The sequence below is a fragment of the Crinia signifera genome, chromosome 6 (genome assembly GCF_055691185.1).
Source record: "Crinia signifera chromosome 6, ASM5569118v1, whole genome shotgun sequence".
Taxonomy (NCBI): domain Eukaryota; kingdom Metazoa; phylum Chordata; class Amphibia; order Anura; family Myobatrachidae; genus Crinia; species Crinia signifera.
In genome coordinates this window covers 3,609,475-3,632,896 of record NC_139222.1, presented here as the reverse complement: position 1 = coordinate 3,632,896, position 23,422 = coordinate 3,609,475, and the positions used below count along the sequence as shown (strand labels likewise).

Below are 23,422 nucleotides of genomic sequence, written 5' to 3'. Positions count from 1 at the left end.
GCGGGTTACCTGGGAAACATCCGCCCCACACGTCCGTTGCTAAGGACGCTGCTGGTGACTGCTTCGCTTCCGACGGAGGTGATGTATCGGAGCCAGTCACTATGTTACGATCGCGTGGCGATTCGTCACTTCCGGCGGAAGTGACGCACAACACCAGTACTGGATGTGTGAGTAGCGTGCAGTTCTGAAAAGGACTGACACGCAAATTAACCAATGAAAACGTTTTATGTTAATTGGGACATTGTTATAAGGATTTCTGTGAGCAGTATGCACTCACACTTCTGATGAAGGGTCAATTAGACCCGAAATGCATTAAGTGAGACGCATACTTCAATTCATCTTGCTGGACTGCCTTCTACCTTCCCTGGACCTCAGGAACTTTCTGGGATACCGGTGCCCGGAGTTTCCATTTACCATCAGGATCCAGTATCGGAGGGGAGAACTACTGACTGTGCAGCAGCTTTGCCTTTTGGCTTTTTAAAACGCTTGTTACCATCCGTTATATTGTGAGTTTCCTGTACATATTAAACTTGTTTGTTTACTGGGAAACTGCACCATGATCTTTCTATTGTGATATACCCCTTACATTCATATATCCCATTCAATTGGGAGAAAGGGGCTATATCATTTGTGTTGTTTCAGGTGCTGACATCAAAAATATCCATGATCACCACCTGGTCATAAGATACGTATTGTATAATTTTAATATAGGGTGTAGCGCTGATTGGTGACATCAATCTTTTCCTATTTGTCTACCACTTTGAGTGTTCATGTTGACAGGGCACTCGGTGTTCACTATTAGCAGCACACACCCTTCTTTGCGCTATTCTTGGCAACCAGTTGTATTTTCCACACCTCACAGCATGACATCACAGTGTGTCTGCTGCACTACATTAATGGGAGGAGCTTGCCACACCTCACAGCCTGACATCACAGCATGTCTGTCACATTATATTAATGGGAGGAGCTTGCCACACCTCACAGCGTGACCATACCCTCTAACATGACCCATCCCATTAGGTACAAGATGCTCTGTTCCTGGACTTCCTGCTAGGGATGGCCATCGACGCATCCTCCATCGATGGTTTCCATCGATGGCAGTTTATGCAGGAACCATCGATGGCTATCAACCATTCTATCGGCAGCCATCGATGGTTCCCACCATCGTGTACATGCGCAGAGATAGAACGGGCGGCCGCTGCCGCTGGGAGGTGCGCGCATGCGCGATAGAACTATACCTGACGCGCTGGTTAATAATGTTTCTTCTGCGCATGGCGCACACGCATGCGCAGAAAACACATTATATCCAGCGCGTCAGGTTAGTTAGTTGTTCTATCACGCATGCCGCCCGGCCTTCCACTGCGCATGTGCAAACAGTAGACGATGGGCACCATCGAGACCGGCCGGCTCGGCTGCCTGGCCTGTCTTGTTTCCGGGGGAGTGGTGCAACGTCTGCTTCCCCGGGCTGCACTGTCTGAGAGATGTCACCAGGCAGACCAGGCCACCCCCGCCACCAGTGCGCGCATGCGCACAAACAACTTTGTTTGTTCAAGTCAAGAGACAGTCCCGAGTCTCCCAGACCAGTGCCGCTGCGGCTGCGCCGCATGATGACAACATAATTCTAATTCAGAAAGTGAGTCACACTCCAGGACTCGGAGCAGCCGTGCAGCTGGCCAGCAGGGTAAAATTATATATATCGACATCCATCGATGGCATCAAACTATTTGACCCTCGCCTATCGATGCCCAAAACATCGAGCACTAGGTCCCGACCATCGATGTTTTGGGAACATCGATAGTCGATGGCCATCCCTACTTCCTGACAGTGGCAGTTACAGATGTGAGGATCCAGCACAGTCCAATATTCAAATAGGGGGTCACACCTACTGCCACCCCACACATCACTGTCCTGCACTCCCTGGCAGCTGATGTGACCCCCCTCTGTGAATATTGGTCTGTGCTCTGTAACTGCCACTGGCAGGCCGGGAGACCCAGGAGCAGAGCATTGTGTCCTGCTGGGGAGGGGGGTCAGGTATGTATTGCAGTACTAATCTCTGGTAACCATAGAGATGGCGGCGGGGCTGGGGCACTGGCCGCCGGTCCTATCCCCTCTCCCGGCCTGTGTGAGAGCAGCAGCAGCCGCCGCCGCCGGGGTGTACTGAGGGATGAGCAGACACACAGACAGCATGACGACACAGAGCGTGGAGCAGTTCGGGGGAGACCGGCGGCCATTTTGTGTGAGTCTGTCAGGGACACATTGCTAGGTAACTGTACGCCGGATGGGGCGGGGCCATGGATAACCGCAGGCGCCATCTTGGAGTGTGGAGAGCGCCCATAAACAGCGCCGGCGGCCTCTGCAGACACAGGTGAGATCACACACATCCCATGTTACATGTATGTTACCTGTGTGCTGACGCTGCCATGTATTCCTAGGTGCCTGAGCTGTGCGGGAGCCGCCCTGTATATATCATCTGTCTATATACCCGAGGATGGAGGCGGACAGGAGTCACCTCACTGACACCATCATACAGCTCACCCTGGACATCCTCCGCCTGCTGACCGGGGAGGTGACGTCACTGATACCTACCTATGTCACTGATACCCACCTATGTCACAGTGATGTCACTGATACCCACCTATGTCACAGTGATGTCACTGATACCTACATATGTCACTGTGATGTCACTGATACCTACATATGTCACAGTGATGTCACTGATACCTACCTATGTCACTGTGATGTCACTGATACCTACATATGTCACAGTGATGTCACTGATACCTACCTATGTCACTGATACCTACCTATGTCACTGTGATGTCACTGATACCTACATATGTCACAGTGATGTCACTGATACCTACCTATGTCACTGATACCTACCTATGTCACAGTGATGTCACTGATACCTACCTATGTCACAGTGATGTCACTGATACCTACCTATGTCACAGTGATGTCACTGATACCTACCTATGTCACAGTGATGTCACTGATACCTACCTATGTCACAGTGATGTCACTGATACCTACCAATGTCACTGTGATGTCACTGATACCTACCTATGTCACTGTGATGTCACTGATACCTACATATGTCACAGTGATGTCACTGATACCTACCTATGTCACTGATACCTACCTATGTCACTGTGATGTCACTGATACATACCTATGTCACAGTGATGTCACTGATACCTACCTATGTCACAGTGATGTCACTGATACCTACATATGTCACTGTGATGTCACTGATACCTACATATGTCACAGTGATGTCACTGATACCTACCTATGTCACTGATACCTACCTATGTCACTGTGATGTCACTGATACCTACCTATGTCACAGTGATGTCACTGATACCTACCTATGTCACTGTGATGTCACTGATACATACCTATGTCACAGTGATGTCACTGATACCTACCTATGTCACAGTGATGTCACTGATACCTACCTATGTCACAGTGATGTCACTGATACCTACATATGTCACTGTGATGTCACTGATACCTACATATGTCACAGTGATGTCACTGATACCTACATATGTCACAGTGATGTCACTGATACCTACATATGTCACAGTGATTTCACTGATACCTACCTATGTCACTCATACCTACCTATGTCACAGTGATGTCACTAATACCTACCTATGTCACAGTGATGTCACTGATACCTACATATGTCACAGTGATGTCACTGATACCTACATATGTCACAGTGATGTCACTGATACCTACATATGTCACAGTGATGTTACAGTGATGTCACTGATACCCACCTATGTCACAGTGATGTCACTGATACCTACCTATGTCACAGTGATGTCACTGATACCTACATATGTCACTGTGATGTCACTGATACCTACATATGTCACAGTGATGTCACTGATACCTACCTATGTCACTGATACCTACCTATGTCACTGTGATGTCACTGATACATACCTATGTCACAGTGATGTCACTGATACCTACCTATGTCACAGTGATGTCACTGATACCTACCTATGTCACAGTGATGTCACTGATACCTACCTATGTCACAGTGATGTCACTGATACCTACCTATGTCACAGTGATGTCACTGATACCTACCTATGTCACAGTGATGTCACTGATACCTACCTATGTCACTGTGATGTCACTGATACCTACCTATGTCACTGTGATGTCACTGATACCTACATATGTCACAGTGATGTCACTGATACCTACATATGTCACAGTGATGTCACTGATACCTACATATGTCACAGTGATTTCACTGATACCTACCTTTGTCACTCATACCTACCTATGTCACAGTGATGTCACTAATACCTACCTATGTCACAGTGATGTCACTGATACCTACATATGTCACAGTGATGTCACTGATACCTACATATGTCACAGTGATGTCACTGATACCTACATATGTCACAGTGATGTCACTGATACCTACATATGTCACAGTGATGTCACTGATACCTACATATGTCACAGCGATGTCACTGATACCTACCTATGTCACAGTGATGGAAAAAATTGAAAGGTTCCTTGGGCGCAAAAGGTGTTTATTGAAATAAAAACAATCACAAAAACATCATAAAGGTTAAAAGATACAAATAATCCCTCTCACCCAGTGTCGGTGGTGGAGCCACAGATGGCAAAGGCAGAGTGTCCTAAAAAATAGATCCACCCTGCAGGCTCTACAGGCTTAGCACTGGGCTGGGTCCTTGGGTAGTAGCAGCAGTCCTGGGCCAACGCGTTTCGATTCTCTGGGAATCTTTGTCAAGGCTCAAAGATTCCCAGAGAATCGAAACGCGTTGGTCCAGGACTGCTGCTACTACCCAAGGACCCAGCCCAGTGCTAAGCCTGTAGAGCCTGCAGGGTGGATCTATTTTTTAGGACACTCTGCCTTTGCCATCTGTGGCTCCACCACCGACACTGGGTGAGAGGGATTATTTGTATCTTTTAACCTTTATGATGTTTTTGTGATTGTTTTTATTTCAATAAACACCTTTTGCGCCCAAGGAACCTTTCAATTTTTTCCACTACTAGTTCTCATTTGGGGTGTCTTGGAAAACACCCAGAATTGTTCCCAGGGCTGCACTAAGGGGTGCGCAGGGAGACTGAGTTCACCTACCAAACCTATGTCACAGTGATGTCACTGATACCTACCTATGTCACTGATACCTACCTATGTCACAGTGATGTCACTGATACCTACCTATGTCACAGTGATGTCACTGATACCTACCTATGTCACAGTGATGTCACTGATACCTACCTATGTCACAGTGATGTCACTTATACCTACAGTAATGCTATGTCACAGTGACGTCACTTATACTTACAGGAATGCTATGTCACAGTGACGTCACTTATACCTACAGTAATGATATGTCACAGTGACGTCACTTATACCTACAGTAATGCTATGTCACAGTGACGTCACATATACCTACAATAATGATGTCACAGTGACGTCACTTATACCTAAAGTAATGCTGTGTCACAGTGACGTCACTTATACCTACAGTAATGCTATGTCACAGTGACGTCACGTATACCTACAGTAATGATGTCACAGTGATGTCACTTATACCTAAAGTAATGCTGTGTCACAATGATGTCACAGTGATGTCACTTATACCTACAGTAATGATGGGAGAAATTTAATAGGATGAGAGAATTGGTAAGAAATCTCCAGGTTTTTTTTAAAGCGGCAATCATTTACACTGCAAAAACAGTGTAATTTTGCAGTGTAAATGATTGCTGCTTTAAAAAAACCTGGATATTTCTTACCAATTCTCTCAATATCTGAAACTCTCATCCAATTAAATATCACCCCATATGTCACAGTGATGTAATTTACATCTATTGTAATAATACAGGGACGTTTCCGGGGAGGTGATGGGATCTGGGACTGTATACAGTGATATTTGATGTCTCCCCCAATACACAGGGTTACACAGTAGTGAAGAAGACATCCGGTGAGTGTGAGACACCCAGCAGCCGTCCCCGTGTGTCAGGAGGACTGAGCAGGACCCAGAGCCCCATCACGGTGCCTCCACCTCACTCACTAATACATGAGAGGCACAATGACCAGAAGATCCTGGAACTCACCAACAGGATCATTCAGCTGCTGACCGGAGAGGTGACTGCTGGGAATGGGACGTTATACAGTAACACCGGGGATGTGACCGGAGAGGTGACAGCTGGGAATGGGATGTTATACAGTAACACCCGGGGATGTGACCGGAGAGGTGACTGCTGGGAATGGGACGTTATCCAGTAACATCGGGGGAATGTGACCAGAGAGGTGACTGCTGGGAATGGGACGTTATACAGTAACACCGGGGGATGTGACCGGAGAGGTGACTGCTGGGAATGGGATATTATACAGTAACACCGGGAGATGTGACCGGAGAGGTGACTGCTGGGAATGGGACGTTATACAGTAACACCGGGGGATGTGACCGGAGAGGTGACTGCTGGGAATGGGATATTATACAGTAACACCGGGAGATGTGACCGGAGAGGTGACTGCTGGTAATGGGACGTTATACAGTAACACCGGAGGATGTGACCGGAGAGGTGACTGCTGGGAATGGGACGTTATACAGTAACACCGGGGTATGTGACCGGAGAGGTGACTGCTGGGAATGGGACGTTATACAGTAACACCCAGGATGTGACCGGAGAGGTGACTGCTGGGAATGGGACGTTATACAGTAATACCGGGGGATGTGACAGGAGAGGTGACTGCTGGGAATGGGACGTTATACAGTAACACCGAGGGATGTGACCGGAGAGGTGACTGCTGGGAATGGGACGTTATACAGTAACATCGGGGGATGTGACCGGAGAGGTGACTGCTGGGAATGGGACGTTATACAGTAACATCGGGGGATGTGACCGGAGAGGTGACTGCTGGGAATGGGACGTTATACAGTAACACTGGGGGATGTGACAGGAGAGGTGACTGCTGGGAATGAGACGTTATACAGTAACACCGGGGGATGTGACCGGAGAGGTGACTGCTGGGAATGGGACGTTATACAGTAACACCGGGGGATGTGACCGGAGAGGTGACTGCTTGGAATAGGGCGTTATACAGTAACACCGGGGGATGTGACCGGAAAGGTGACTGCTGGGAATGGGATGTTATACAGTAACACCCAGGATGTGACCGGAGAGGTGACTGCTGGGAATGGGATGTTATACAGTAACACCGGGGGATGTGACCGGAGAGGTGACTGCTGGGAATGGGACGTTATACAGTAACACCGGGGGATGTGACCGGAGAGGTGACTGCTGGGAATGGGATGTTATACAGTAACATCGGGGGATGTGACCGGAGAGGTGACTGCTGGGAATGGGACGTTATACAGTAACATCGGGGGATGTGACCGGAGAGGTGACTGCTGGGAATGGGACGTTATACAGTAACACCGGGGGGATGTGACCGGAGAGGTGACTGCTGGGAATGGGATGTTATACAGTAACATCGGGGGATGTGACCGGAGAGGTGACTGCTGGGAATGGGACGTTATACAGTTACACCGGGGGATGAGACCGGAGAGGTGACTGCTGGGAATGGGACGTTATACAGTAACACCGGGGGATGTGACAGGAGAGGTGACTGCTGGGAATGGGATGTTATACAGTAACACCCGGGGATGTGACCGCTGGGAATGGGACGTTATACAATAACACCGGGGGATGTGACCGGGGAGGTGACTGCTGGGAATGGGACGTTATACAGTAACAACGGGGTATGTGACCGGAGAGGTGACTGCTGGGAATGGGACGTTATACAGTAACACCGGGGGATGTGACCGGAGAGGTGACTGCTGGGAATGGGACGTTATACAGTAACACTGGGGGATGTGACCGGAGAGGTGACTGCTGGGAATGGGACGTTATACAGTAACACCGGGGGGATGTGACAGGGGAGGTGACCGCTGGGAATGGGACGTTATACAGTAACACCGGGGGATGTGACCGGAGAGGTGACTGCTGGGAATGGGACGTTATACAGTTACACCGGGGGATGTGACCGGAGAAGTGACTGCTGGGAATGGGACGTTGTACGGTAACACTGGGGATGTGACCGGAGAGGTGACTGCTGGGAATGGGACGTTATACAGTAACACCGGGGGATGTGACCGGAGAGGTGACTGCTGGGAATGGGACGTTATACAATAACACCGGGGGATGTGACCGGAGAGGTGACTGCTGGGAATGGGACGTTCTACAATAACACCGGGGGATGTGACCGGAGAGGTGACTGCTGGGAATGGGACGTTATACAGTAATACCGGGGGATGTGACAGGAGAGGTGACTGCTGGGAATGGGACGTTATACAGTAACACCGGGGGGATGTGACAGGAGAGGTGACCGCTGGGAATGGGACGTTATACAGTAACACCGGGGGATGTGACCGGAGAGGTGACTGCTGGGAATGTGACGTTATACAGTAACACCGGGGGATGTGACAGGAGAGGTGACTGCTGGGAATGGGACGTTATACAGTAACACCGGGGGGATGTGACAGGGGAGGTGACCGCTGGGAATGGGACGTTATACAGTAACACCGGGGGATGTGACGGAGAGGTGACTGCTGGGAATGGGACGTTATACAGTAACACCGGGGGATGTGACCGGAGAGGTGACTGCTGGGAATGGTACGTTATACAGTAACACCGGGGGATGTGACCGGAGAGGTGACTGTATCATTGTCAGGTGCCTATAAGGTGTCAGGATGTCACTGTCTATCTCTCCATGCAGGAGGGGGAGTATATAGAGGAACACAGGGGGCTGTACAAGGACGTGATGATGGAGAATCACCGGCCCCTCACATCACTGGGTAAAAGGAGACATTTATTGTACAGGGTAGAGCAGGTATGGGGGTCCCCTATATACACCCAGCATCTGATAATCACATATATAGGTACTTATGTGTTATCTGGGCTCCCATGTTAAATACACCCCGTTTTTTCATACCCCTACTATCCAACTACGCATGGAGTTGATTTTATTTAGTGTGGCGAGCGCAGCGAGCCACCGTGCCCGAAGCGTGGCGAGCGGACGCCGTGTCATAAGAAAAACGGGAGCCCAGATATTACATAAGTACCCATATATACAATGTCCTCCGTCACTGTGTGTCTCCTACAGATGGGCCCAGTAACAGAGATACCCCAGAGAGATGTCCCCGTCCTCTGTATTCCCAGGATAATCACATATATACAATGTCCTCAGTCACTGCGTGTCTCCTACAGATGGGCCAGTAACAGGAATACCCCAGAGAGATGTCCCCGTCCTCTGTATTCCCAGGATAATCACATATATACCATGTACTCAGTCACTGTGTGTCTCCTACAGATGGGCCCAGTAACAGGAATACCTCAGAGAGATGTCCCCGTCCTCTGTATTCCCAGGATAATTACATATAAACCATGTACTCAGTCACTGTGTGTCTCCTACAGATGGGCCAGTAACAGGAATACCCCAGAGAGATGTCCCCTTCCTCTGTTTTCCCAGGATAATCACATATATACCATGTCCCCAGTCACTGCGTGTCTCCTACAGATGGGCCAGTAACAGGAATACCCCAGAGAGATGTCCCCGTCCTCTGTATTCCCAGGATAATCACATATATACCATGTCCTCAGTCACTGTGTGTCTCCTACAGATGGGCCCAGTAACAGGAATACCCCAGAGATGTCCCCGTCCTCTGTATTCCCAGGATAATCACATATATACCATGTACTCAGTCACTGTGTGTCTCCTACAGATGGGCCCAGTAACAGGAATACCCCAGAGAGATGTCCCCGTCCTCTGTATTCCCAGGATAATCACATATATACCATGTCCTCAGTCACTGTGTGTCTCCTACAGATGGGCCCAGTAACAGGAATACCCCAGAGAGATGTCCCCGTCCTCTGTATTCCCAGGATAATCACATATATACCATGTCCTCAGTCACTGTGTGTCTCCTACAGATGGGCCCAGTAACAGGAATACCCCAGAGAGATGTCCCCGTCCTCTGTATTCCCAGTATAATCACATATATACCATGTACTCAGTCACTGTGTGTCTCCTACAGATGGGCCCAGTAACAGGAATACCCCAGAGAGATGTCCCCGTCCTCTGTATTCCCAGGATAATCACATATATACCATGTACTCAGTCACTGTGTGCCTCCTACAGATGGGCCCAGTAACAGAGATACCCCAGAGAGATGTCCCCGTCCTCTGTATTCCCAGGATAATCACATATATACAATGTCCTCAGTCACTGTGTGTCTCCTACAGATGGGCCCAGTAACAGAGATACCCCAGAGAGATGTCCCCGTCCTCTGTATTCCCAGGATAATCACATATATACAATGTCCTCAGTCACTGCGTGTCTCCTACAGATGGGCCCAGTAACAGGAATACCCCAGAGAGATGTCCCCGTCCTCTGTATTCCCAGGATAATCACATATATACAATGTCCTCAGTCACTGTGTGTCTCCTACAGATGGGCCCAGTAACAGGAATACCCCAGAGAGATGTCCCCGTCCTCTGTATTCCCAGGATAATCACATATATACCATGTCCTCAGTCACTGTGTGTCTCCTACAGATGGGGCCAGTAACAGGAATACCCCAGAGAGATGTCCCCGTCCTCTGTATTCCCAGGATAATCACATATATACAATGTCCTCAGTCACTGCGTGTCTCCTACAGATGGGCCCAGTAACAGGAATACCCCAGAGAGATGTCCCCGTCCTCTGTATTCCCAGGATAATCACATATATACAATGTCCTCAGTCACTGCGTGTCTCCTACAGATGGGGCCAGTAACAGGAATACCCCAGAGAGATGTCCCCGTCCTCTGTATTCCCAGGATAATCACATATATACAATGTCCTCAGTCACTGCGTGTCTCCTACAGATGGGCCCAGTAACAGGAATACCCCAGAGAGATGTCCCCGTCCTCTGTATTCCCAGGATAATCACATATATACCATGTCCTCAGTCACTGCGTGTCTCCTACAGATGGGCCAGTAACAGGAATACCCCAGAGAGATGTCCCCGACCTCGGTATTCCCAGGATAATCACATATATACAATGTACTCAGTCACTGCCTGTCTCCTACAGATGGGCCCAGTAACAGGAATACCCCAGAGAGATGTCCCCGACCTCTGTATTCCCAGGATAATCACATATATACCATGTCCTCAGTCACTGCGTGTCTCCTACAGATGGGCCAGTAACAGGAATACCCCAGAGAGATGTCCCCCGTCCTCTGTATTCCCAGGATAATCACATATATACCATGTCCTCAGTCACTGCGTGTCTCCTACAGATGGGCCCAGTAACAGGAATACCCCAGAGAGATGTCCCCGTCCTCTGTATTCCCAGGATAATCACATATATACAATGTACTCAGTCACTGTGTGTCTCCTACAGATGGGACCAGTAACAGGAATACCCCAGAGAGATGTCCCCGTCCTCTGTATTCCCAGGATAATCATATATATACAATGTCCTCAGTCACTGCGTGTCTCCTACAGGTGGGCCCAGTAACAGGAATACCCCAGAGAGATGTCCCCGTCCTCTGTATTCCCAGTATAATCACATATATACAATGTCCTCAGTCACTGCGTGTCTCCTACAGATGGGCCAGTAACAGGAATACCCCAGAGAGATGTCCCCGTCCTCGGTATTCCCAGGATAATCACATATATACAATGTACTCAGTCACTGCCTGTCTCCTACAGATGGGGCCAGTAACAGGAATACCCCAGAGAGATGTCCCCGTCCTCTGTATTCCCAGGATAATCACATATATACAATGTCCTCAGTCACTGCGTGTCTCCTACAGATGGGCCCAGTAACAGAGATCCCCCAGAGAGATGTCCCTGTCCTCTGTATTCCCAGGATAATCACATATATACAATGTCCTCAGTCACTGCGTGTCTCCTACAGATGGGCCAGTAACAGGAATACCCCAGAGAGATGTCCCCGTCCTCGGTATTCCCAGGATAATCACATATATACAATGTACTCAGTCACTGCCTGTCTCCTACAGATGGGCCCAGTAACAGGAATACCCCAGAGAGATGTCCCCGACCTCTGTATTCCCAGGATAATCACATATATACCATGTCCTCAGTCACTGTGTGTCTCCTACAGATGGGCCAGTAACAGGAATACCCCAGAGAGATGTCCCCCGTCCTCTGTATTCCCAGGATAATCACATATATACCATGTCCTCAGTCACTGCGTGTCTCCTACAGATGGGCCCAGTAACAGGAATACCCCAGAGAGATGTCCCCGTCCTCTGTATTCCCAGGATAATCACATATATACAATGTACTCAGTCACTGTGTGTCTCCTACAGATGGGACCAGTAACAGGAATACCCCAGAGAGATGTCCCCGTCCTCTGTATTCCCAGGATAATCACATATATACAATGTCCTCAGTCACTGCGTGTCTCCTACAGATGGGCCCAGTAACAGGAATACCCCAGAGAGATGTCCCCGTCCTCTGTATTCCCAGGATAATCACATATATACAATGTACTCAGTCACTGCCTGTCTCCTACAGATGGGGCCAGTAACAGGAATACCCCAGAGAGAAGTCCCCGTCCTCTGTATTCCCAGGATAATCACATATATACAATGTCCTCAGTCAGTGCGTGTCTCCTACAGATGGGGCCAGTAACAGTAATACCCCAGAGAGATGTCCCCGTCCTCTGTATTCCCAGGATAATCACATATATACAATGTCCTCAGTCACTGCCTGTCTCCTACAGATGGGGCCAGTAACAGGAATACCCCAGAGAGATGTCCCCGTCCTCTGTATTCCCAGGATAATCACATATATACCATGTCCTCAGTCACTGTGTGTCCTACAGATGGGCCCAGTAACAGGAATACCCCAGAGAGATGTCCCCGTCCTCTGTATTCCCAGGATAATCACATATATACAATGTACTCAGTCACTGCGTGTCTCCTACAGATGGGCCCAGTAACAGGAATACCCCAGAGAGATGTCCCCGTCCTCTGTATTCCCAGGATAATCACATATATACCATGTCCTCAGTCACTGTGTGTCTCCTACAGGTGGGCCCAGTAACAGGAATACCCCAGAGAGATGTCCCCGTCCTCTGTATTCCCAGGATAATCACATATATACAATGTCCTCAGTCACTGCGTGTCTCCTACAGGTGGGCCCAGTAACAGGAATACCCCAGAGAGATGTCCCCGTCCTCTGTATTCCCAGGATAATCACATATATACAATGTCCTCAGTCACTGCGTGTCTCCTACAGGTGGGCCCAGTAACAGGAATACCCCAGAGAGATGTCCCCGTCCTCTGTATTCCCAGGATAATCACATATATACAATGTACTCAGTCACTGTGTGTCTCCTACAGATGGGCCCAGTAACAGGAATACCCCAGAGAGATGTCCCCGTCCTCTGTATTCCCAGGATAATCACATATATACAATGTACTCAGTCACTGCCTGTCTCCTACAGATGGGGCCAGTAACAGGAATACCCCAGAGAGATGTCCCCGTCCTCTGTATTCCCAGGATAATCACATATATACAATGTCCTCAGTCAGTGCGTGTCTCCTACAGATGGGCCCAGTAACAGGAATACCCCAGAGAGATGTCCCCGTCCTCTGTATTCCCAGGATAATCACATATATACAATGTACTCAGTCACTGCGTGTCTCCTACAGATGGGGCCAGTAACAGTAATACCCCAGAGAGATGTCCCCGTCCTCTGTATTCCCAGGATAATCACATATATACAATGTCCTCAGTCACTGCGTGTCTCCTACAGATGGGCCCAGTAACAGGAATACCCCAGAGAGATGTCCCCGTCCTCTGTATTCCCAGGATAATCACATATATACCATGTCCTCAGTCACTGCGTGTCTCCTACAGATGGGCCAGTAACAGGAATACCCCAGAGAGATGTCCCCGTCCTCGGTATTCCCAGGATAATCACATATATACAATGTCCTCAGTCACTGTGTGTCTCCTACAGATGGGCCAGTAACAGGAATACCCCAGAGAGATGTCCCCGTCCTCTGTATTCCCAGGATAATCACATATATACAATGTACTCAGTCACTGCGTGTCTCCTACAGATGGGCCCAGTAACAGGAATACACCAGAGAGATGTCCCCGTCCTCTGTATTTCCAGGATAATCACATATATACAATGTCCTCAGTCACTGTGTGTCTCCTACAGATGGACCCAGTAACAGGAATACCCCAGAGAGATGTCCCCGTCCTCTGTATTCCCAGGATAATCACATATATACTATGTCCTCAGTCACTGCCTGTCTCCTACAGATGGGCCCAGTAACAGGAATACCCCAGAGAGATGTCCCCGACCTCTGTATTCCCAGGATAATCACATATATACCATGTCCTCAGTCACTGTGTGTCTCCTACAGATGGGCCAGTAACAGGAATACCCCAGAGAGATGTCCCCCATCCTCTGTATTCCCAGGATAATCACATATATACCATGTCCTCAGTCACTGCGTGTCTCCTACAGATGGGCCCAGTAACAGGAATACCCCAGAGAGATGTCCCCGTCCTCTGTATTCCCAGGATAATCACATATATACAATGTACTCAGTCACTGTGTGTCTCCTACAGATGGGACCAGTAACAGGAATACCCCAGAGAGATGTCCCCGTCCTCTGTATTCCCAGGATAATCACATATATACAATGTCCTCAGTCACTGCGTGTCTCCTACAGGTGGGCCCAGTAACAGGAATACCCCAGAGAGATGTCCCCGTCCTCTGTATTCCCAGTATAATCACATATATACAATGTCCTCAGTCACTGCGTGTCTCCTACAGATGGGCCCAGTAACAGGAATACCCCAGAGAGATGTCCCCGTCCTCTGTATTCCCAGGATAATCACATATATACAATGTACTCAGTCACTGTGTGTCTCCTACAGATGGGACCAGTAACAGGAATACCCCAGAGAGATGTCCCCGTCCTCTGTATTCCCAGGATAATCACATATATACAATGTCCTCAGTCACTGCGTGTCTCCTACAGGTGGGCCCAGTAACAGGAATACCCCAGAGAGATGTCCCCGTCCTCTGTATTCCCAGTATAATCACATATATACAATGTCCTCAGTCACTGCGTGTCTCCTACAGATGGGCCCAGTAACAGGAATACCCCAGAGAGATGTCCCCGTCCTCTGTATTCCCAGGATAATCACATATATACAATGTACTCAGTCACTGCCTGTCTCCTACAGATGGGGCCAGTAACAGGAATACCCCAGAGAGATGTCCCCGTCCTCTGTATTCCCAGGATAATCACATATATACAATGTACTCAGTCACTGCGTGTCTCCTACAGATGGGACCAGTAACAGGAATACCCCAGAGAGATGTCCCCGTCCTCTGTATTCCCAGGATAATCACATATATACCATGTCCTCAGTCACTGTGTGTCTCCTACAGATGGGCCCAGTAACAGGAATACCCCAGACAGATGTCCTCTGTATTCCCAGGATAATCACATATATACCATGTCCTCAGTCACTGCGTGTCTCCTACAGATGGGCCAGTAACAGGAATACCCCAGAGAGATGTCCCTGTCCTCTGTATTACCAGGATAATCACATATATACCATGTCCTCAGTCACTGTGTGTCTCCTACAGATGGGCCCAGTAACAGGAATACCCCAGAGAGATGTCCCCGTCCTCGGTATTCCCAGGATAATCACATATATACAATGTACTCAGTCACTGCCTGTCTCCTACAGATGGGCCCAGTAACAGGAATACCCCAGAGAGATGTCCCCGACCTCTGTATTCCCAGGATAATCACATATATACCATGTCCTCAGTCACTGTGTGTCTCCTACAGATGGGCCAGTAACAGAAATACCCCAGAGAGATGTCCCCCGTCCTCTGTATTCCCAGGATAATCACATATATACCATGTCCTCAGTCACTGCATGTCTCCTACAGATGGGCCCAGTAACAGGAATACCCCAGAGAGATGTCCCCGTCCTCTGTATTCCCAGGATAATCACATATATACCGTGTCCTCAGTCACTGCGTGTCTCCTACAGATGGACCAGTAACAGGAATACCCCAGAGAGATGTCCCTGTCCTCTGTATTCCCAGGATAATCACATATATACAATGTCCTCAGTCACTGTGTGTCTCCTACAGATGGGCCCAGTAACAGGAATACCCCAGAGAGATGTCCCCGTCCTCTGTATTCCCAGGATAATCACATATATACAATGTCCTCAGTCACTGCGTGTCTCCTACAGGTGGGCCCAGTAACAGGAATACCCCAGAGAGATGTCCCCGTCCTCTGTATTCCCAGTATAATCACATATATACAATGTCCTCAGTCACTGCGTGTCTCCTACAGATGGGGCCAGTAACAGAGATACCCCAGAGAGATGTCTCCGTCCTCTGTATTCCCAGGATAATCACATATATACCATGTCCTCAGTCACTGCGTGTCTCCTACAGATGGGCCAGTAACAGGAATACCCCAGAGAGATGTCCCCGTCCTCGGTATTCCCAGGATAATCACATATATACAATGTACTCAGTCACTGCCTGTCTCCTACAGATGGGGCCAGTAACAGGAATACCCCAGAGAGATGTCCCCGTCCTCTGTATTCCCAGGATAATCACATATATACAATGTACTCAGTCACTGCCTGTCTCCTACAGATGGGGCCAGTAACAGGAATACCCCAGAGAGATGTCCCCGTCCTCTGTATTCCCAGGATAATCACATATATACAATGTCCTCAGTCACTGCGTGTCTCCTACAGATGGGCCCAGTAACAGGAATACCCCAGAGAGATGTCCCCGTCCTCTGTATTCCCAGGATAATCACATATATACAATGTCCTCAGTCACTGCGTGTCTCCTACAGATGGGCCCAGTAACAGGAATACCCCAGAGAGATGTCCCGTCCTCTGTATTCCCAGGATAATCACATATATACCATGTACTCAGTCACTGCGTGTCTCCTACAGATGGGCCAGTAACAGGAATACCCCAGAGAGATGTCCCCGTCCTCGGTATTCCCAGGATAATCACATATATACAATGTACTCAGTCACTGCCTGTCTCCTACAGATGGGCCCAGTAACAGGAATACCCCAGAGAGATGTCCCCGACCTCTGTATTCCCAGGATAATCACATATATACCATGTCCTCAGTCACTGCGTATCTCCTACAGATGGGCCCAGTAACAGGAATACCCCAGAGAGATGTCCCCCGTCCTCTGTATTCCCAGGATAATCACATATATACCATGTCCTCAGTCACTGCGTGTCTCCTACAGATGGGCCCAGTAACAGGAATACCCCAGAGAGATGTCCCCGTCCTCTGTATTCCCAGGATAATCACATATATACCATGTCCTCAGTCACTGCGTGTCTCCTACAGATGGGCCAGTAACAGAGATACCCCAGAGAGATGTCCCCGTCCTCTGTATTCCCAGGATAATCACATATATGCAATGTACTCAGTCACTGCGTGTCTCCTACAGATGGGCCCAGTAACAGGAATACCCCAGAGAGATGTCCCCGTCCTCTGTATTCCCAGGATAATCACATATATACCATGTCCTCAGTCATTGTGTGTCTCCTACAGATGGGCCCAGTAACAGGAATACCCCAGAGAGATGTCCCCGTCCTCTGTATTCCCAGGATAATCACATATATACCATGTCCTCAGTCACTGTGTGTCTCCTACAGATGGGCCAGTAACAGGAATACCCCAGAGAGATGTCCCCGTCCTCTGTATTCCCAGGATAATCACATATATACCATGTCCTCAGTCACTGCGTGTCTCCTACAGATGGGCCAGTAACAGAGATACCCCAGAGAGATGTCCCCGTCCTCTGTATTCCCAGGATAATCACATATATGCAATGTACTCAGTCACTGCGTGTCTCCTACAGATGGGCCCAGTAACAGGAATACCCCAGAGAGATGTCCCCGTCCTCTGTATTCCCAGGATAATCACATATATACAATGTCCTCAGTCACTGTGTGTCTCCTACAGATGGGCCCAGTAACAGGAATACCCCAGAGAGATGTCCCCGTCCTCTGTATTCCCAGGAGTGTACAGAGGAGAATCACAGGACCCCACAGGAGGATCAGGTAGGTGGGATTTAGGATCTCGCCAATATACCATAGTGACTGTCACTATGGCCCTTATTCTGATCGGTGCGGATATTCCCGCTTGCGTACGGCCCGCCGATGTTTATCGTCTGCGCATGTGCAGAGGTCACTCTGCGCATGTGCAGGCGATTTCGCCGCACGGATTCTTTATACGCCGCACAGGGGGCGTAGAGGGGCGTGAGGGGCTACTTAGCCTCATTACCCTATGCATACGCCCCGCGTTTCATGGGCGTTCCCATGCAAACGCGGGGCGTATGCATGGTAATGAGGCCGTGACGCGTGGGTACGGGGCGGGCATCTGACATCGCCGGATGTCAGCTGCCCGCCCCCATACATGTTTTCACACGGACAAGTGTCCGTGTGGTCTTGTGTTGCGGGACCTGGTGGAGCGTGCGGCCCTGCATTCGATGTTCGGCGACCATCGAATGCAGGGGCTGCTCCCACCATGGAGGAGGCGTATCCCCGTCCAATTTCATGCGGATCGCCACATATCCGCGTACGGACGGCAGGTGGCGATCCGTATGGAAGGCGGGGATTCGCCTGCACGGTTGCGGCCGCATATTCTGATCGGGCCGCACCGATCAGAATAAGGGCCCATATGATCTGTACAGAAGCTGTGTGTGTCTTATACATGAATATTAGAGTTTTATTTCAGTTAACGATAGCAGACATTATTACAGTATGTGGTACTTGTGTATTATCACGGCGCCCCCGATATTTAGTCGCACGATCTTTCATCGCATCGTATGCCATACACCCGATGCGATGTAAGCCCCCTATACGATGTTAAATTGTATAAGCACCCTAATGGGTGGTTACAATGTTAAATGCACCCCCACGCCACCCCCAGTATGAACGTGAACCCGAAGCGTGGCGAGCCTGCGAGGGGCGGCGGTACACATCCTCCAACCTTTTCATACCCCCACTATCCACGTCGGCGTGGAGTTGACTTTATATAGTGTGGCGAGCCCGAAGCGTGGCGAGTGTGGCGAGCCCGAAGCGTGGCGAGCGCAGCGAGCCCTGCGAAGGGACGCGTATACCTGTGAAGTAATCGTCCAAAATAAAGAGGCACTCCGATGTAGTGTAAAATAAAGGCTGTATTTCAGCGCCAAGCGCTTTCGGGGTACAAAGCCCCTTCCTCAGGGCACAGCAATAACAACCAAGCATATCAAAGTGACCCAAATAAATACCCTTACCTGTCCTGCAGCCGTCCGTTTCGCGCCAAGCGCCGGCGTCTGACCCGCCGGAAGTTGTCATCTCGGAACTTCCGCTGGGACGCATTCCAAGCCAACGGGGAGCGTTCATGCGTTCCACCCGTCTTCCTGTTTGCGTTCCACTGTCGTCACGGACGCGATCCACATGGCTGGGTCTCTCACCTGGCGCCTGCAAAATACGTAAATGGACGGAACATGTTAGACAGGCTGGTGCCACCCATCAAAAGTGCAAACATAAACAAAAAACACCAACAATACATACATACATAATGGCAGAACTACAGTTACAGGAAAATGGAATACAATAGATAGCATAGTAAGATGTGCACACTGTCGTATGGCAACTGGGGTCACACGCATGTAGCTGAACTGAGCAGGGAACCAAAAATGGGGTACATACATATACCCTTCATGTTAAACTGTTCCAGTTAATTTTTTCATTGAGACCACCTGTGAAGTAATGCGTGTGCACTCGCCACGCTTCGGGCTCGGTGGCTCGCTGCGCTCGCCACACTTTATAAAATCAACTCCACACCGACGTGGATAGTGGGGGTATGAAAAGGTCGGAGGACGCGTACCGCCGACCCTCGCGGGCTCGCTGCGCTCGCCACGCTTCGGGTTCATGTTCATAGTGGGGTTCATTAGGGTGCTTATACAAGTTATAATCGCATCGCATCGCATTGTATGGCATTGTATGCCATATACAATGCCAAATACAATTTTAACATTGTATGACATTGGGGAACATCGCGTGATATCGCATACTATCGCATGCCTTATGGTCTGCAATGCGATGGGCGCCGTGATACTACACAAGTACCCAGTATGTTATTGATTGGGGATTCTTTAGGGAGAAGATCTGACTGATAAGATAGAGGATAATGAGGAGGAAGAAGAGATGTATGTGAATGATATCAAGATCGAAGTTGTAGATGGAGAAGAGATGTATGCGACTGATATTAAGTTAGAAGATACAGAGGGAGAAGAAGAGACGGATGTGAGAGGTGATCAGCAGTGTAAGGAGGAGGAAACCCCTACAGATATCCGACCAGGTGAGTACTAATCACTACCACTAAGAGTCAATCCCCTCACAGCCTAACCCTAACTAGTTATTTTGTGCTCACTGATAGCGATTTTGTTTCCAGCAGGTGGCTGCACAAGCAGAGATACTTCAGATGGACCTCTGGTTTTGTCTCCAGATTGTAAAATAGAAGATGACCTCACACAAGACTCTTCAGAAGAAGACTCTATTACCCTAAATATGGTTCCAGTAATTATCGGCTCAGATAATTCACCTGAGCCTTCTAATCCTACAGAACGTTCTCCCGAGAAATCGGTTAGTGCAACACATAGTACAACCGATTCCGGTAAAACGGTCCTTTCGTGGTCTGTTTTAGTTATGCGTCAAAATCGCACTGGAGAGAAAACCTTTTCATGTGCTGAGTGTGGGAAATCCTTCATAAACAAATCAACTCTCGTTAAACACGAGCGGTGTCACACAGGTGAGAAGCCATTCCCATGCTCGGAGTGTGGGAAATGTTTTACACAGAAATCCCATCTGTACAGACATCAGAGACTTCACACGGGAGAGAGACCATTTATGTGCAATGAGTGCGGGAAATGTTTTACAAACAAATCCGCTGTCGTTAAACATTTGAGAAGTCACACGGGGGAGAAGCCATTTTCGTGTTCTGAGTGTGAGAAATGTTTCACGCAGAAATCCCATCTTCAAAGACATCAGCGACTTCATACAGGAGAGAAACCGTTTACATGCTCTGAGTGTGAGAAATGTTTTACGCAGAAATCTGATCTTGTTGCACATCAAAAACGTCACATAGGTGAGAAGCAGTTTCCATGTTCTGAGTGCGGGAAATGCTTTAAAAAGAATAAAAGTCTAATAAGGCATCAAAGAGAGCATGCCAGTGACAAGCTATTTCCATCTTCTTAGTGTGAGAATGTTTTAAAATCAAAGATGGCCCTGACCAGAAAAGTCACACACATGAAATACCATTTTCATGCTGTCAGTGTGGGAAAAGTTTTAAATGCAGATCATTTTTCATGCAGAAAAAAAGCAATTCCCATAAGCTGCTATATTTGAAAATAATTTTAGTAATACTCTCAAAATTGTAAAATATGTATAATTGTCACAAAAAGTTATTAAAAACATATATTGGCATTTACGGTGTGTAGAAAGTTAAAGCTAAAAATAATGTATGGTTCCTTGCACAGGCTCAATGTCATGGTCAGTGTCATGGTATTGAATCAGAATATTAAAATTAAATTTGTTTCATATACAGAAAAGTATTATCCGATAAGAAATCTGTTTGTGTTACCGTAATTCACCTTGTGTTATAGCGCAGAAGAGGTTAAAATAAACTTTTTGGGGGGCACAGTCATTCTTTTCAACCTTAAAAATTAAAAATGCAACTTATTAACATAAAAGCAGACGAATGTTTCGCCTGTTCCCAGCTTCAGAGCTTAATAGTATTTAATGTTGATTGACATCATTAAAGTCCAGTCATTCTGAAGTCCTGATGGTGGTTTGTTGGGTGCACACAATCGGCAGATATATCTACAGCCGAATCAGGCAGCATGTTCTCCTTTTACTGAAACAACATAAACCTTGATGGCATTATAAAGATCAGGACAGATCAGGCCCATTCCCATTTACAACACGTACCCGCTCTAATGTGTGTAATCAACGTCACATACTAGTGAGTTCTGATTGGTGGATGCTGTTGCTGCCCATTAAATTGAGTGAATGCTGATTGGCTAAATTCATGGATATATTTTAAGCTGTTTCTGAGACTCAGAACTGAATGTGATCATGTTGGGAATGGGCGAAACGTACGTCGGTCCAGATCTTAAAAATGCCGTCGAGATTTACGTTGTTTATTGGTTTATGTTTATAATGAAGGAACATGTTCCATTTTATTTTTTTAACCGTTTAAAGCAGGCTTGCCCCTACAAAGAAAGATGATTATATTTCACCTCTTTTGTGGTGCGTACAAGTTATAAAATCATGTCTCCATTACTAAAAGCTTGACACAGCATATTTATACAATTCTCAGCAGACCGGCTTGCGTGTTGTCAACATTCTGTAAGACTAATCCTTTGTGGTACTTACTGCTATTTTATTACATTTCAGCATCCATTTCCACAGTACTAACAAGATTACATTGCTTTGTACAGTTCAGTCAAATGGCAAGTTAGGGATGGTATCTCACATACTAGGATCACAAAGCATTGTGTCTCCCCACTGACTGCACCGTAATGCCTAGTCAGGGACAGAACTCCTGAAGCCCTACAACCTCTCCCTAGACCTGGGATTTAGTTATTTTCTCAGGGGCTTCCTAGTGTGATAGTGTCAGCCCTTCTTGGCATTTCCTGTTGAGAAAGCTCTACCATTGGCTACCTATATGTGGCTACTTCCAATTGACTGGCCCAGTCGCAGGGATTTCTAGTGTGAATATACCATACATTTCTTAGTAAATATCTAGCTCTGGAAAAACAAACTCATTCTTTGCTATATATACATATAGTTCAAGGTTACTCATGTCTCTTTTAGCATTGTAATGTATATGTTTATGTCGCTCTTATTTGTCTATTATGATGCATGGTAATTAGTGTATGTCATGTATTTAAGGCCTCTGGAGAATAAAATAATGCGTTTTTTATTACTTAGTTTATATTTGTTCCTGTTTTAATGTTTCATTTATTTGTATTAATGGTACTTATGTATTATCTGGGCTCCCATGTTAAATGCACCCCATTTTTTCATACCCCTACTATTCAACTACGCATGGAGTTGATTTTATATAGTGTGGCGAGCGCAGCGAGCCACCGTGCCCAAAGAGTGGCGAGGGGATGCGGTCTCATAAGAAAAACGGGAGCCCAGATATTACATAAGTACTGTATTAATTAGATCAGTGATCTGAGATCTGTTTCCACCAGAAAAATCCAACGTACGTTTCGCTCTACTGCAATGG

At 47.9% G+C, this 23,422-nt stretch overlaps 2 protein-coding genes across 3 annotated transcripts in view; both read left to right on the top strand.

Moving 5' to 3' along the window:
* LOC146009853 (uncharacterized) overlaps positions 1-23,422 on the top strand; it is a 145,303-nt gene that overhangs the window by 19,273 nt on the left and 102,608 nt on the right. The window lies entirely within an intron of this gene.
* LOC146009838 (uncharacterized) lies at positions 1,824-23,113 on the top strand. 2 transcript variants are annotated; one of them, XM_083150371.1, is made up of 7 exons: positions 1,824-2,365; positions 2,433-2,566; positions 5,966-6,157; positions 8,795-8,873; positions 18,101-18,198; positions 20,284-20,485; positions 20,582-23,113. In XM_083150371.1, exons 2-7 carry the CDS (start codon positions 2,489-2,491, stop codon positions 21,379-21,381), a joined length of 1,449 nt encoding a protein of 482 aa, XP_083006497.1. In that variant the 5' UTR covers positions 1,824-2,365; positions 2,433-2,488; the 3' UTR covers positions 21,382-23,113. The 2 variants fall into 2 exon arrangements, with proteins under 2 accessions (XP_083006497.1, XP_083006496.1); XM_083150370.1 differs by having other exon boundaries at positions 1,826-2,365; positions 20,579-23,113.

Coding starts and splice junctions, on each gene's coding strand:
- LOC146009838 (XM_083150370.1), top strand. CDS start 2,489: ATGGAGGCGGACAGGAGTCACCTCACTGACACCATCATACAGCTCACC. Junction 6,158..8,794: donor TTCAGCTGCTGACCGGAGAG/GTGACTGCTGGG, acceptor CTCTCCATGCAG/GAGGGGGAGTATATAGAGGA. Junction 18,199..20,283: donor GGACCCCACAGGAGGATCAG/GTAGGTGGGATT, acceptor GGGATTCTTTAG/GGAGAAGATCTGACTGATAA.